The sequence below is a fragment of the Diuraphis noxia genome, unplaced genomic scaffold, assembly GCF_037042655.1.
Source record: "Diuraphis noxia isolate RWA-SAM2 unplaced genomic scaffold, SU_Dnox_SAM2 contig0002, whole genome shotgun sequence".
Classification (NCBI taxonomy): domain Eukaryota; kingdom Metazoa; phylum Arthropoda; class Insecta; order Hemiptera; family Aphididae; genus Diuraphis; species Diuraphis noxia.
Window position 1 is genome coordinate 17,800,660 of NW_028301712.1, and position 17,239 is coordinate 17,817,898.

Consider the following 17,239-nt stretch of genomic DNA (forward strand, 5'->3'; position numbering starts at 1 on the left):
GCTTTTATATTTTTAGAATTAAATTAAGTTGTAAGTTACATACAGTTTTAAAATATATACATTATTGTCAGCTTGTTTATTCGTGAATTACAAATGTTTAGGTGATGCTTCATTTGAATTTATATATATATATATGTATATAATCACTCCCTATATATAAGATTAAATATCACAAAGCAATTTTTGTTCTTATACTTTACAATGTAAAGTATAAGAATAAAAATGCTTAATGTAAAGTTTACATTGAGCATTGTTTTTCCTATCATTGTACCTAATATTATCTACGCTGAATATAACGAAAAAACATCACGTATCTAATAAATTAATTTTATGTCATATTTCTTATGGTGATTGATACGTCTGTTTTATTAACATTTTTTTTTTCTTTTTTGGATAGTTTTCGATACAACAATATAAATATAATATTTAGATACACGCGCCGTTTAACGTCACGTAAGATTATGATACAATATGTTCAAATTTAAATCATTAGAACCACTGCCGCCGAACCATAGCACGTGCCGTACTCCTGCTGCCGACCATCTGTCCTGTCTCATATTTTATCACAATATGCCGCCCGTATGTCAAACGATAGACTCTCTTTCTTCTGGTCTTAAGCGTCGATTACATTGAGCGAGTTTACAAGCTGATAGTTGGCAAATTCACTATCTGCTAGTAAACTCGCCTAGTGTAATCATGTTCACTAGCCAACTAGCAGATTGTTAACTATCCGCGAGTAAAGTTGAAAGCTGGTCTACTTTATTCGCTACTCGCTGGCGTTTATGGTTTCAGTGTCGACAAAATGTCGACGGAAATTGTACGTGCGGGTGTCATTATTTTAGCTAATGCTATCAAAAAGGAGTTAAAAAAAAAAGAAAAGCGGAAAAGGCAAAGAAATATATGGGTGAAACAATGGATAGGCAGACGCGAGATGTATGGTGCATCGAGCAGTTTACTGAAAGAGTTGAAGGACGAAGACGCTTCAGCTTATCGCAATATTTTGAGATTAGACTGTACCCATTTTGAAGATTTACTGAAGATGGTAGATGGAATGCTCAAAAAAGAAGATACAGTTATGAGAATGGCAATCCCAGTAATCACAAAACTTGAAGTAACACTACGTTATCTAGCAACTGGCGATTCTTTTAAGTCTCTGCAATACCTTTTTCGAGTTCCCGAATCGACTATATCGATATTTTTGCCTGAAGTGCTATCGGCGATTTCTTTCGTCCTTCGACCATTCATTGAGGTATGTAAAAATTAATTTAAAAATGCCATTTTAAAATAATTTCTATATTTCTTGTAATGTAAGATAAATTGACACAAGACTGAAATAAAAAAAATAATATTTGTATAACTAATACATTAGTATTTAAAATTTGTCTCAAATATTATATTACAAGTATTTAAGTAATATTCGAATACCACAAATTTTTTTTAGTAGTATTCTATATACTTTTTCAAATTGATTTTAAATACTACTCAAATATTTTTTTTAAGAATTTTTTTAAACAGTTGTAGGTAGTTACAGGTATAGGTATGCAAAATATATTAAATTACATTCTAAAAAAAATACATAAACCACTATAAATAGGTTAAGCCCCCCTTTACCATTGAAAATAATATATAAAACATGATTTTCAATTAATTTGCGAACTAAAACAGTACGTTTTTTTAAAGAAATGTATTTAATAAAAATATAGTTACAATATTTATATGTAAATATTTAGTATTACAGCGAACTTGGTCCAAATGTTTGAAACATAACCTGTTTTAAAACATCATCGTCATTTGAGGAGGTAGACAATGAATAGTCAGAAGATGGTGAAAATGGGACTGGTGAAAATGGAACATGACTTGCTTCTCGGGAATTTAAATTAACTGTAGGCTCCAAAGATGTTAGCTTAGAACGAATGATAGAATTCTGAATTTCCTGTTGTAGTAAAATTGCTTGTCGCTGCGGCAACTGACGAAGCTCGGCCGCCACAAACTTTCCGAACTGGTCATATGGCTTCTCCTCTGCTGCAGACTGTGCAATTTTGTCCAATTGCTGAATCGCGACTGATATTTCAGAATTTGAGTTTTCGTCGGATACTACTCGTTTTTTGACCCTTTTCACTGATGCTGCTGGTGGTCTCATTTCTGTTGATTGCTTCTCTTTGTGGAGTTCTTTTGGGCAGCTGCTTTCGTTGTTAGACACATCATATTCCGAGCAGTTTTGACCGTCCTCATCTGGCTCTATTTCTTCACTGTTTTGCGATAGCTCCTAGAAATAGTACAAAAATGATAATGCACAAATAAAGTAGATTTATTAAATAAATTTCGCAACGATGAGTTAATAAATAACATAATATATTACACATATATATTTATTTTTATAATATTTATTATTTATTAATAATATGTTAACTGATTTAATTTATTAATCTTATTATTTGCAGGTACCTAAAGTAGTTGATGAATGGAAAGAAATCGAAAATAAATTTTCCCAACGTTGGAATTTCCCTAGATGTGTCGGGGCCATTGATGGGAAACACGTAATTATCAAAAGACCTCCTTGTTCCGGTTCAACCTACTTTAATTACAAAAAAACCTATAGCATCATATTATTTGCCATGGTTGATGCCGATTATTGCTTTACTTATATTGACGTAGGTGGCAATGGACGCGCAAGTGACAGCGCAATATTTAGAGATAGTACTTTAAATATTGCAATGGAAAGTAATACTCTTGGAATACCTGACCATGCTGTTATTATTGGAGATGATGCATTCCCTTTAAGAACAAATCTTTTGAAACCTTATAGTAAAACTGGGCTAAGTGATATGGAAAAGGTATTTAATTATCGTCTTTCACGTGCCAGAAGAGTTGTTGAGAATGCTTTTGGCATACTTGCATGGAGATTCAGAATATTTTCAAGACCAATAGATTTAAAACCCGAAACTACTGATAAAGTAATTTGGGCAGCTTGCAGTCTTCATAATTGGTTACGAAAGACTGCTCCAGGAAATTACTTACCTTCACAAGCAGTAGATAGAGAGGATTTAAATACTGGAAATATAACACCTGGACTATGGAGGGAAAATGCAAACATTTTGCAACCTATTAATAATTTAGGCAGCAATAATTACAAACGTGCTGCTGAGGATGTCAGACGAGCATATGCTACCCACTTCATAGAAGAAAATCCTCTGCCGTGGCAGTGGGAGAAAGTTGGAATAACAATTTAAATAATAAATATAAAATGATCTGTTAATTATTATTAATTTATAAATACCTAAATATTCATTAAAAATAAAAATTTTTACTCACCAAATTTGATTTGCTATTTCTTGTACTCAAAACCTCTGACAAATAATTTGCTTCGTTAAACCAAGCAAGCTTTGGTGAATAAACTTCTTCGGTACCACTTCCACTTTTCTTGCTTTTTTCAATTTTGTGTAGTTCTTGTCTGTACACATCTTTAATGGATTTGATTCTAGCCTTCAATTGCTTTACATCCATTTCTCCAATTAACTGATTTTCATTAAGTTCATTATAAAAACGTTGGAAAATTTCATTTTTTAATTTTGTGTTGCAATAGTCTTTATCTTTTATATTCCATAACAAATGGTACTGTTGGTACACATTAAGAAATTGTATAATATTACTTGTGTTCCACTTCATTTTAACAGTAGTTACAAGCAGAAATGTCGATTAAAAATCGTAATATTAGTTTAATTAAAACGTAGGTACCTAATATTCACAACGGCAAACCGCCTCGGGGTAGTACACGTGGTTTTTACTCGCTAGCTAGTTGGCTACTGAGCGAGTAGTACACGTTTTGCGTGTAATCATTACAATCGCACTAGCCGACTAGTCCGCTTCTTAAATAGCCAACTATCAGCTTGTAAACTCGCTCAATGTAATCGACGCTTTACCCACAAAATGAAATATGAATGGAACTTGTTTTAATTATTTGTATTATTTACAAACATATAAAGTACATACGTATATATCTTGCGGTTTCAAACATTTCATGACTATTGCTATAGTAGGTACTGACGTACTGCAAAAAACCAACATCAAACCGCAGTCGCAATTAATTCAAACTTGTGTAATTTGTTTTCGAGAGATCAGCTATTTCATTTAAAAAACAGCGAAACACTCCAGGAATTTCAATCTCCTATGAATAAAATCGTTTTACAATAATACGTATACGACTGTGTGCGATACTATATAGACAAATAAAAAGAACAGTCCCTTACATTTTGCCATGTTTTGAGAGTTGTTCTACACACTTGTATAATATTATACATCTTACATAATAAAAAGCAGCTTGTTATTAATCAGAATCCGTCGAAATCGTTCTGAAAACGATACGAGTTTATTATTAAAGTACCTATGTGAAAATATGCACGATACTCACTATAATAATATATTATACATCTTATTATTATATATTCAAAGCGCATTTTGTCCGTCCGTTACTGTAATACTAATAAGTAACGACTCCGGACTGCTACTGTCTAATAGTCTAAGTGTTCTTATGATGGTTTCCTTCCTGTTCTCGTGACTGCAAAAAATTGATTGTTATATTTTATTGATTAATTTAATTTCTCCGATATGCATTAATGTGTTTTTACAATAACAACAAAATTTACAGATTTATAGTGGTTTGTTTTAGTGATTCAGAAGTAATTATAACCTTTAATATGTTCCAAAAATCTTAAGTAGAAAATTCAAGTGTACTACTTAATGTGACTCAAATATTACTATAAAAACGCATTAGTAAGGGAATATTGATAAATCGACCTTGAAGTTGAAGGGAAAACGTTCAGTAAAAATTTATTTAATTCTGTCATCGAAAATATTACAAATGACAAAAACGCGATGATACGGCTCATTCGGGGTGCCAATAGCTTCGTAATTTTGGTACTTAATAGATTTTTAAAAAATTATAAAAAAAAACCAGTCACATCTATTCTAAGAGACCAGAGAAAAATTTTCATTTCACCCGATAATCTATAATGGCGCCATCGTCCAACAAATAAAAAATCCTGGATCAATACTTGTCTACGACTAAGCGATTTCTATACCACTGATTTGTGTGCGAAATTCTGTTCAAGGCTCAACTAGACGACGTTATTTGTTAAAATGTGTACACATACACGTTCAATAATAATAATAATAAAACGACGTAGAGCGCCACGGGCGAAAATCAGTGACACTGTCGACTAATGCGTGACGCCTCTCCGTCTAGAAATTAGAGGCGGTTCGCAACCGTCAAACATTGTACCCTTGACGTTTTTATACTTGGTAACTCAAATGTTGGTTTTTGTCTCGAGTATTTAACAATGTTTTTTTTTTACAGTTTAATACCAATAATAATAATTCTGTTCTCCTATCTTCTTAAGTTTATTATAATATTATAATATGGCGCTATATAGATTTGTGTACGCCACGCAAATGATCGGTTTTTCCAGTTTTATGGCCCCGTGCTATTTTAATTTCTGCATAGGTACCCGACCGTATTGAAACGGCACAATAGCTATTGTATAATATAGGTATGCATAATACAATACTTACGCGTCACTATTACTCTGCTGCTGCTAGTGTTGATCAGATTATTTTTTATTGTTGCTTACAACACTTGTAATAAAGCATAAAGCGTTATATACGCGTGGATCGTATATATTTTCTCTTGGAATATCAACGTATTTTATACCCCGTAGTAATAATAAATAATGAAATAACAGCATAATGAACAAACACGTACTTATTGAAATAAACAAATCGTAGCGTTCTTATTTTCCTCAGCCCGACGTTCTATAATATTAATAAATTATAAGGTATGGACAAAATATCTCCTCGTTCTCATAGAAGTTTATTATAAAACACACAAATGTATAATATTATTATGACTATCACGTTCTGTTTGCTCAACATCCCGGGGGCCACCATCGAATCGCCCTTAATAGTTGTCATATATGTGGTGTTCGCGTTTGGGCGGGTGCTGTGAAAAAACGTATGCCTACTGCCTAGCACGAGAATCACATATTTTCATTTTTAGCAAACCTTTCGATCGAGAAATGATAATTTATCACATTTTATAATAAAATGTACTATACTATGATGACGTGCGCTGATATCATTATAAAATATATATGTACGTGAGCGCGTGGAGTAGCTTTTAAACAATCGGAAAAATGATAGCGCGCTATTTTTATCTGTTTGTTGTATTTTTGTTTTTTTTTTTTGGTATAGCAATTATCATGGCATGATATAGTACACAATTAGATGAGAAAATATATTATAATACTGTAGATGAAAGTACCGGGCTTATTTACTAATCATTTGGCTTCCTGTGCAGAATACACTGGAATTCAGCACCCCGGATCGATTCGTTTCGCCATTCTTTTCTAATATTGTTTATTTTCTTATTTTCACTTGTTGTCTTGTTTTTTTTAATTTCGCGAATAATATCGTGCTAAAAAAATGATAATGATAAAAACTTGGCTGTGGAACAGGTATTGTCAACAATACGGGTGGTTTGAAAATTAAAAATTATCGAAGCATAATATTCGAATGTACCTATGACAAATATTTGTAGAAAATAAGACATTATTTTTTCAAAATAAACAGTTAGATATTCTTTTGTTTGCATTTACATCGGTATGTTCGGTGATAACAGTAAAACGTCGGATGTATTTCTGACACAGTCTATACAACAGTAATAATAATAACATGTCCACAAGTATATTTATTTATCCGACAAGAAGTTGCCTACTTTGAGATTTATATGTACGTGGTTGAATAGAAAACATCGAGTGAGTGTGCTTACAATAATATTAGGCTTAGGAGTCAACACATTGAACACATATTATATCTTGTGAATCTTGGTATAAAGAAGTAAAATCACAAACGTCCACAACTCAATCGGTTGCGTTTCTGTATAATACAGGATATAGAAATGTATTTTGAAATGACAGCCACATGAACGTATCATTTCAAACCAATAATATACTATCTTAAAACCGTTCAAGAACAACGCTTCATGGAAACTTAGATTTCGCTATTATTATTATTATATTATTATGACATACCTATAATATATTATACCTTTCACCCTTCATTAGTCATAACGATTTACCACTCTAAAATCTACCATCCGTCGGGTTGTTCTAAAGATGTTAGAATAATTATGTAGCGCACCACATATTAAACACGGAAAGACAATATTATTGTATTAATGTGCAAGTTTATATTATTATTATTATTATGCGGTGTTCGTTTGTCGCGTCGTAACCATGGTTCCGGTATAGATGACATTGCGCAAATTAACCCGTGACACGTGTATAGAACGCAAACAACATGTAATTTGGTTCAATTAGGCGTATAACCCGGTCGTCGATAATAATTTGTCGTCTGCAGTCTTCGTAGGCGTATTTTAATTTTGACCACTTAATTAGCCATCCATCTCCGTGATGGCGTTGGCACACGTGATAATAATGACAACCTCGGTGAAGTCCTACACATATAATTTAGGTAGGCACCTACTGAGTAGGAAATACAGAAATACACAGTGTACCGGTACTTATATAAAATTATTGTCATATTATTATATAACATTCATTTATTAATTATTATACTTGGGCATACTTACCGTACGATTTATGGTAGGTATGTATACATGAACCGCGTACAAATACGTCGATTGCCGGGAAAAAGTGGACGGCATAAAAAGCTGCTTTACCCACGACGATTGTGTTCGGTCGGATTTATTATTATTAGTAGTAGTATATAGTATAGTATTAGGTACCTATATAGTAGTATCGGCTTCGGATGACGCGAGCACAAGAATCTCGTTTAATTGGTTCCGTGTAAGAAGATCGGGAACACAGTTATTTTACGACCGACCGGTAAACTCTACTTGTGTATACATATATATAATATATATAGAGGGACAGGCCTATATTGGTATTTATATATATACAAGTGTTGAATACCTATTGAAAAGCGGTGAACGTAGAGAGCCCACACGATCGAATGGGAATCACGTTTTATCTGCCGACCACCTCCGAGAAGAGACGACCGTGTTGAATAATACCGCGTTTCGGTTTTATACCGTCATCCGTTTACCAACAACATCACTGTAGGTATACTAAACTCCAACAGTCTGCGTATTTATTGTAACTTTTTAGCAACAAATTATTGAGTTTCGTCTTATGCGCGTTTTCGATGGTATAAAATCGAATTTTTGTTACGATCTATAGTGAACACGTGTTTAATGCACATTAAATGTGAAAAAGCACCTTTATAGTACAATTATATGAACAGACCTTGAGACGTCTTAAGCGATTCGAGTTTAAAGAGTTTGCCCACTTGAACCATCGAGTATTTCGTATAAAGCACTACAATACAGGCGTGTGTTTTCACTCGGACAATATTGTCGTAAAATTATCCTCATTATATTTAATATTCTCATATCCATCATTGGTCACGCGTGGGTCGCAGTATATTTTATGTAAATATCCACAAATGACGAATAAATTGGCACTCACGATCTTACTTAAAAGTAATACTGCCACAATTTGAATGAGAACAACAAAAAAACCGTTCCGCTCCTAAACCAAACCATTTAGACAATCGACAGCTTCACTATTAAATAAATAATAAAATATAACTCGACGTATAAATAATATATAGCTCGTATGTCCATCGATAACTTGCTTTCGTAACTGTGGTAAATACCATCAATCATCATTAAAATGTGTTGTTCAGTTTGATCTTTTATTAATATTAAATAATACAAGTATTCAAAAATTGAAAAACCGACCAATGCCATACCTATACAGTATACATACATATACACTGCTATAGGTTATAGCATTAAAGGTAATAGGTATCTATATGATATTATTATGAATTGGTATTTAATATAAAGCCTAAGATTCTTGAATATTTCAGGCACTATACTATTGCCTGTAACACTATAATATAATATTTATATTTCAAGACCACGTATGTATATCGTGGCGATCGTATTCTAGTCCCTCCATTGATAAATAAAAAATGTATAAATAATTATTCATCGAGTTAAATATACCGGTCTATTTCGTTTCAAAGTCGAAAAGTGTCTGAATAAAGATGACTGTGGTGAAACGTCACCATGGGGCGTTATTTTTGGAATCCTTGATCGTTTTTCCGTCGCACATTTTATCTTAGACCGCATGGATGGTGGTGCTGCGGGGTGAATCATTTTTACGTATACATGCACACGCAACACACAGATATGCGAGTGCGCGTGCACACGTGTAAGTATCACATTTAGGTTTTACAGTCGCGTAAACCCGGTATTCAATTAGCCCTAAAAACACTCAAACCCCGCCTATAGGGACCGCGATTTATGGATATTGCTTTTCGTCGGCTCGAAGCACTCGTTTCATTAGCCCTCGTTGATATACTCCTGTGGGAAACAATGTCACGAGGATTAAGTCCCGAAGTATACCAATGTATATACTTAAACTAGTTTTAACGCATCGACTGTATTACGCAAGGAACGCGTAAATCGTATTCTCGACGTAGATTATTATAAAATCGATCTTTCTAGAAAATACTATATATATATTAAATTGCATGTAATTAAATTCTTATGTGCAAAAAACGAGCTTCTTACAAATACATTACATATTTATATTATACATTTCCCAATGGATGTGCTGGTTCATTCGATTAAAAAAAAAAACGGGATCTTGACTCTTGAGTATTTGTAGTCCAGGACTACTATATGAGTCAAAGTTCAATTCTCGTAGACAAATTGAGTCAATTATAGACTACGTATTGTTATTAGAAATTAGTGATTATGCTAATATTAATTTTTCTTATTTCTTTTTACATTCTAATTTTTGATTCTAGTCAAGTAGAAAAAATGTATTTATTACATTTATCTTACTCATCTCATTCTCTTATTAACAAAAATAATTACCTTCAAACTAAAATCGTTTGTTAAATATGTGTTATATATGCCATGTTTAAATGTATATAATACATACACATGCAAGCAGTCATGATTTGAAAACCATAAATAAAAATATATTTAAAAAAAAAAAAAAAAATGGAATATATTATCGAACATTGGCACACTAAAATGAATTACCCTGGTACCTGCATTATAATATGATATGAAAATCAAAACTGTATCTATAATACTGTCTTCAGTCACCATTAAACTATATATAAACTTCAATCGAGTGACGTGGGAAGACGGACTACCACTTCTAAATTTTAAAAGCGACACCTCGTGATGACAAATTTTTCGTTAAATTAAATTAGTTAAAATATTGTTTTTTAAATTTAAAAGTATTGTTATTACTGTTATAACTTTATAAGGGAAAATTTAATAAATTTATTTACCTATAAAGTATAAAGTATAAATAATCTCCTCTTCTATACTTTTGCATCCCTCTTCTATTTTTTGTCCAATTCAAGCACTAATAAACTATAGTAGGTATAGTTATTTTTATTCTTCTCGTTAACGTCACATCAAGTATGCAGTGTGTTTTTTAAAAACTAAATCAAACAGTGGCGGTTTTTAGGGGGGCGAAGGGGACGCTCGCCCCCCCCCCCTTGGATTTTTTTGTGTCAACTGTTATGTTCTGTAAGTTATATATGCATATATATAAGTTATATATGCAACTATTATAGAGGGTGGGGGGCACAAAAATTGAAAATAGCCCCCTTGATGTTTTATCAAAACCGCCACTGAAATCAAAATATTATGTTTTTTGGTATAGAATAAGTCAGGACAAATGAGCTAACCAATTTTAACGCATAAACCATATTTAGTTTTATAAATACCGACTCCACGGACCAATAAAGAGCAGACCATAGATAATATTGACTGTCATTCCACTATCTAATATACTTTATCATTGTCATTAGTGTTTGAATTATTTTGTCTATATAAAATGGCATTCAATTGTTTGATACCGTTTATAAACTCTTATTATTTTTTCAACAATATTATAGCCTTTAATATTATATTTGTATCATGTTAAAAAATATAAAAAAAATGAACATATAAATCATATTTAACAGTTAAGTATTATAATTAAGATTTAAGACTTAATTATTAAGTTGATACATATTAAAATATAACATAATTGATATAGAATAACGGTATTGTACAGTAATAATAAGTTTTAAAATAGAATGCAACTATAATAATATTATAAACGTACTTAAAAATGGATTGGTGTATCAAACACTATGTAGAAAATAATTAGTATGGTTATGGTAGATAAAGCATTTATGTATGATCATAATGACCTATATTAACATAAACATTTTTCATAATAAAAAATTTTTTTTTTTGTTATTTATTTTAATTTTTTAATTTTAATAGATTGTGTTAACTTCAAAGCATATACCGTAAAAGAAGGGGTAAACCATTAACCACATGAAATATTATATTTTGAAGAATACATAATTAATAAGTGTATCAAGATAGCAATAAATACATTAATGTTAAATATTTAAATAAAAATAAACTACCATGGGGATTCTTTCTCTCAAGTAGACTTCCCTAATTACATTGGCGCCGAAAGAAACGTTAAAACTTGGGATGACACACTTAATTATTTGATCTGTTTATTTATAAGCACAAACCCTTTAAACATCCGATTATAAATAATAATTTATTGTTTTGAGTGATTCGTTAAATATATTGAATATAATTTTTTATAAGTATATAGTGTTAATTACCTAAATTGAATATTCTATGTTCATTATAGTATAAATTATAAATATTAATTATTCACGCATACAATCCACTATATTGACTATTATAGGAAGTACCTAATTTTGTTTAAGAATGTTGATAAGCGATAATAACTACTAATAAGGTTAATATTTAATTTAATAGATTAATTTCGGATGTATTTTATTTTTAATATATTATATGACATTATACCGAATTTTATCGCAACAGACTTAAGAATAATGATTATTCATCATTGTTCAAATATATTACTGATCATCGATCAATGCTATATTATGTAGGTTACTAAATAACTTTCCAGTAAATGAGTAACGTGAAAACAATTTTGTGAACACAAGAGTTTAAAATAGTAAAATGATAAGATTAAATGGTCGAGGTTTTTTCTAGATCCAAAAGTATTATAGGTGCCTTAATTAACCTTGCAATTAATCGCAGTTGTACCTATTCCTATCGATATTCCCAAACTTCTTGAAATAAAAATAATAAAAGGCATTGTCACGAAAAAAATATTAGACTAGCGTGGCGCATCAACACATTATGCATTAATATGATTTTTGTTATGTTTGGTTACCTTGCTTTATTCAACTTTCAGCTCGAAAGTCGCCATCAACGATACCGTCATATGCCGAGGTTTTACGCATCGTCTAAAAATAATAATGTTTATACATCTTTTGACTTACATTTCGCGCGTTTGATTTGCGCGAGGTCAGTCGATTGCAGTAAAAATAGTTTTGACTCGCGAACGCTGCCAAAAGTGGCCCGACCTCAGACCATCTTCTCGGGGTACGCACGTGTTTGATTTCGCGGATCGTGCACATCGGCAACAATTCGTCGTGCAGGATATTTCGTCAGAGTAGAAGACGCACCGGGAAACAAAAACTAAAAAAAAAAAACTACAGTGAAAAAAATAAAAAACGCAAAACAAAATATATAGATATCATGATAATATTATACAGCTTGACAATTATATTTTATACGTATTTACTTATAATAGGTGTATACATATATACATTATACATATAGCACTATATTATGATAAATATATATTTCATTCGTATAGGCTACTTAGATCTCCGTTAATAATCGCCACGGTGTGTCGAAATCGTCGGACCGTTTTCCCACGATTCGGGTGCCCGCGCGACAAAAGGATTACGATTATAAGTATACGTCGAGAGAAGCAGCCGACATTGTAGACATTATATTTTTCGAAATCGCATCACGTTCGTTTTACACACAGACGGCGTTTCTTTCCACCGACGACATCCTTTCACTCTCTCTCTCTCTCTCTCTCTCTCTCTCTCTCTGTATCTATATCTCCCCCCTCACCCTATCGAGGCTTTCTCTCCCTCTCTTTTTCTCTGTCTCTCTCTACTTACCCGAGTGGTTTGTCTCTATATCTCTGGTCTTTCTCGTCAACCGTCGCGTTTGTGATGCCGTGTACTAGCTATATATGTATGTATATATACCACGTGTGATATATCTCTACAACCACACGTACCGGTCAGCCCGAGACGGACCGGTCCCGTTTAGTCCCCGCGACTATGCAGTGCACACTATAAGACATGTACGCGGCCCATGCCTTTTATAGACACACACTCACACATGCGAGAACGTCCGTTGTGCGTGCGCTGTTGCAGGCGACGGCCGGCTCGGCGAGGAGTTCACCGAACCCGCTACGTATATACCTACTGTAATATATTATATATAGTTGCAGTAGTAATGGCTACAGTAGGTACAGTATTATAGTGTAATAGTATATATATTATTATATATATATGTACCCTCTGGTCGTATTGTAGTGACGAGTATATAATATGCGCTGCGTATATCGTACTTATTGCCTGTCTGTATATGCCATCAGCGTGGCGGCGGTCACGTGAAATGAGATGCAGCGGCGGCGGTGCAGTGAAGACGCTCGGCCCCCGGGCAAGAGCCGATAAGTACGTGGACTCAGTCTGGATAACAATTAATTACATTTTTCGGTCACCGATGAATAAAAACATACATGATTGTGTCGGACTCAAAATATATAATGTCGTGTAACGATGTCGCATTGCAGACCATATAATATATTATGTTTTGTAAATCATAAGATATATCTATAAATTCCATATAGCCCAATAATATTTAGTAAATCTAATTTTTTCAAATTATATTTTACATCTATATTTTATAATATTTTATTAATTGATGAAATCAAATATTAAAAAGACCTTTTACGTATATATTTACCATTGAATCATTCAGAAACTATGATCGTTTTTGAATTATATTTCAAAAGAAAAAAAGGGGTTTTGAGAAATAAAGTATGTACCACCATAGGAAAAAACTATATTCATTATTTGGTCTTAAAGTATGCATTCAAATTCCAAAAATTACAAATTTTTGAGTAAATGTGATGATCTTATGCATACAAACGGAATTAGAAATATGAGCAATTAGCATGCTTAAAACATCACTATAAATAGCTTTTACGACTACCTATAACACGTTACCTTACGTACACTTTTTTGAATCCCGAAAATAACAAATATGATCTAACGAGCAAGGCAGCTTTCGGATATTATGCCGTGGCTGCTGCCACATGATTAATAAAAGTCTTTAGTATCGGATAAGTCGTCGTATGATGTAATAATATAATAAATAGGATGTTTTGACAATCGAGATTGTCGTGTTTAGCTCCTCAGTTATATTTTGACGTTTTAAAGTAAATACTTGACATATATGCGTCTATAAAAATATTACTTGAGACGACTTATGAAATATAAAGTACCTATACAATAATACAATAGGGTAGTTATAGTGTTTGTGGTTTACTTAAAAAATTGTGTTAAGCCACAAAAAGTAAGTACTACATTTTATTGTCTACCAGACAAGTAATAAAAAATAACTGTTTTGTACTTATATATTGTTTTTAATTCAAAGTTTAATTTAAATCAGAGTTTTCTCGTCACACTTTTAGGATTCGTATAGTTTTTTATTGCGTTACTGAGAAACAAATACAGTTAATAGTATTATATACGGTTCATTTAAATTAATTTTTGCATAAGTATATGTAGGTATACTACTACTACTATTAATAATAAATCATTAGCGTTTGAGAATTTATTAATAAAGTTGTGACATAATAATAATTATTGTGTTGTCTGTTGCACTTACGCATGCATTGCATAAAAACCTGTAATTATATCATATTTAATTGACTCATCACGAGTTGCCTTTTTGAACTAGTTTTATAGACAGTAAAATTGTAGATATATACATAAACTATTACTTTTATTAGTTTTATTTATGTATATATGTGGTGGTACAATATATGTATACATAAATTTATTACACTTTAACAAGTAGATTTTATAATAAAAACCACTCTTAGGCGTATTGCTTTTTTAAATCCACAAGCTTTGGTATATCGTATATGCAATACCGCATAGATATTGTTTAAAAAGCAAAACACACCTAAAGTATTATTGTAATTTAAGGTTTAAAAAAATATCAATTATTATATGATCGGTTGCTTGATTCTGTTTTTACCAAAACTTTAATACAATTAAAAAACATAATATAAAGTCTATATGCAATCATTAATAATCTTAATGCAATACGTTTAACTTAGTAGGTATGCAATTTGTATGCCCTACATTTAAAAGATGAGAAATAAAACCTGAAGCATGACATCGAAAGAACCATGTATATATCATTATTTATTAATAATCAATTGGCTACCTAGTCAAATTTTAATGTTTATCTGATAAAGTTTAGCATTAATTTCTAAGATTCATTTTTACCAATCTTTACCGTTAAAAAATATTGAGTTTTTACGAAGCATGTTTTATTTATGTTATATTTTTACTAATCTGTGTACTGACAAATAACTTATTTCAATTATTTAATAATAATTCAACACGTTTGTATTGTAATATTTTAAAATATTATTAATATTTAATCATCGAAATACATTTAAACAAAATTCAAATATAATTTTGCTCTACACCAACAAAAATTAATAATACTTAATATTATAACAATAACATAAATAGTTATTTAATTTAATAAAATCGATTAAACTAAACAATGATTTTATATTTATAAGATAGGTACGACCTACTTAAAAAAAAATTAATTTAACTACATACTTCTTTATTCGAGGCCAGGATTATAACTGTTTCTGTTTTTTAGTCAACTCATCACTAAGCAGAGTTCCTTTACTTTATTTCTTTAATTGTTTTATTTAATATTTAAATTAAGATAAAAAATGCCTAATATTTTTGTATTTACAAAGAATAAATACCTATGTATACTATATTTATGCATTTTTATATGAAGCTAATAATATTTTAAGCATTTCGAATTTTAATTATTTATCATTAAATCATAAAATTGCATTAATACTAAAACAAAAAAAATCACAATATGTTAAGTAAATTTGAACGTTGAAAAGAATAATATATTGTCAATAGGATAGTATTTCAGGGATAGGTTTCTGTTCATATGTACCTATGCAAAACTAATTACGTCTATAAACATCAAGTTAAGTCGTAGACTTTCACCGGTAGTCATATTATATACAACTTATGAGGTATGATGTAAATAAAAGAAAATAGAAATATTTTCTCTAAACAGATGTGCGCTTGGTGATCACGATAAATCGAACATGCTAAAAAAACAATCTTAAATATACCTCCTATTACTTGTCTTGTAATATGCACGTGTCTTACAAAATTACAACGGAGCGAGATTTCGAATTAAATACACCGTGGATGAAATAGGACCATTGTACTAATACAGTAATCATAATAATTTTAGGTAGATTTAAATTTGCATTTCATGAATCGATTTTCTCGTGAGAGCATCTTAGTGCGATACATATTATAAACACCAACCTTGGTAAAGAAACGTATTGTTAACTCAAATATTAAATTATATAGGTATGGTCGTATATGTAATGTGATGATTGTGGTAATTCTATAGTGCATCGTTGTAACCAACATTGTCTAATGTTTCTAGTATTATAATATAATGTTTTTTTTCGCAGCTGAAAGTGACCTGACAGCGTTCAGTCTGAAAACAGAACATTTTAAGAGCAAGCAAGTAGAGACCAAGAATTTATTATTAGCAGAAAATAGACCTATTTGGGTTAAAAGGCTCTACGATCAAGCCGGAGTACCTAGTAAAGTATACGCCGACAAACCTCACGTCCATCGATTATCAAGAAGGAAACGATCACTGGACGACATTCTTTTACCGGACGACATAGAACTTAGAAAGGTCCGTTATTTAATATTATTCCTATTATTTTTACGTTTAGATAACAGTTTAAGTGATTTTAATACTAAACATTTGTTTATTTATAAACATTACATAGTCATATTATACATTAAGTCACAACTATAACTAAACATTTAAAAAAACTGTACGTTTGTACGATAGTCTGAAATAATAATATAAGTAGGTATTAAATAAATAAATGAAACTTCG

General features: G+C 31.3%; 2 protein-coding genes across 2 annotated transcripts in view; one reads left to right on the forward strand and one right to left on the reverse strand.

Moving 5' to 3' along the window:
• gukh (NHS actin remodeling regulator GUK-holder) overlaps positions 1-17,239 on the forward strand; it is a 46,147-nt gene that overhangs the window by 14,737 nt on the left and 14,171 nt on the right. The window contains exon 2 of the mRNA XM_089221448.1: positions 16,797-17,029. Within this exon, the coding sequence (XP_089077574.1) occupies positions 16,797-17,029 (233 nt within the window). The remainder of the gene's footprint in view (positions 1-16,796; positions 17,030-17,239) is intronic.
• LOC149058171 (uncharacterized) lies at positions 1,094-3,925 on the reverse strand. Its single transcript, XM_089221449.1, has 2 exons — positions 3,313-3,925; positions 1,094-2,266 (listed from the first exon to the last, which is right to left on the reverse strand). Exons 1-2 carry the CDS (start codon positions 3,664-3,666, stop codon positions 1,733-1,735), a joined length of 888 nt encoding a protein of 295 aa, XP_089077575.1. The 5' UTR covers positions 3,667-3,925; the 3' UTR covers positions 1,094-1,732.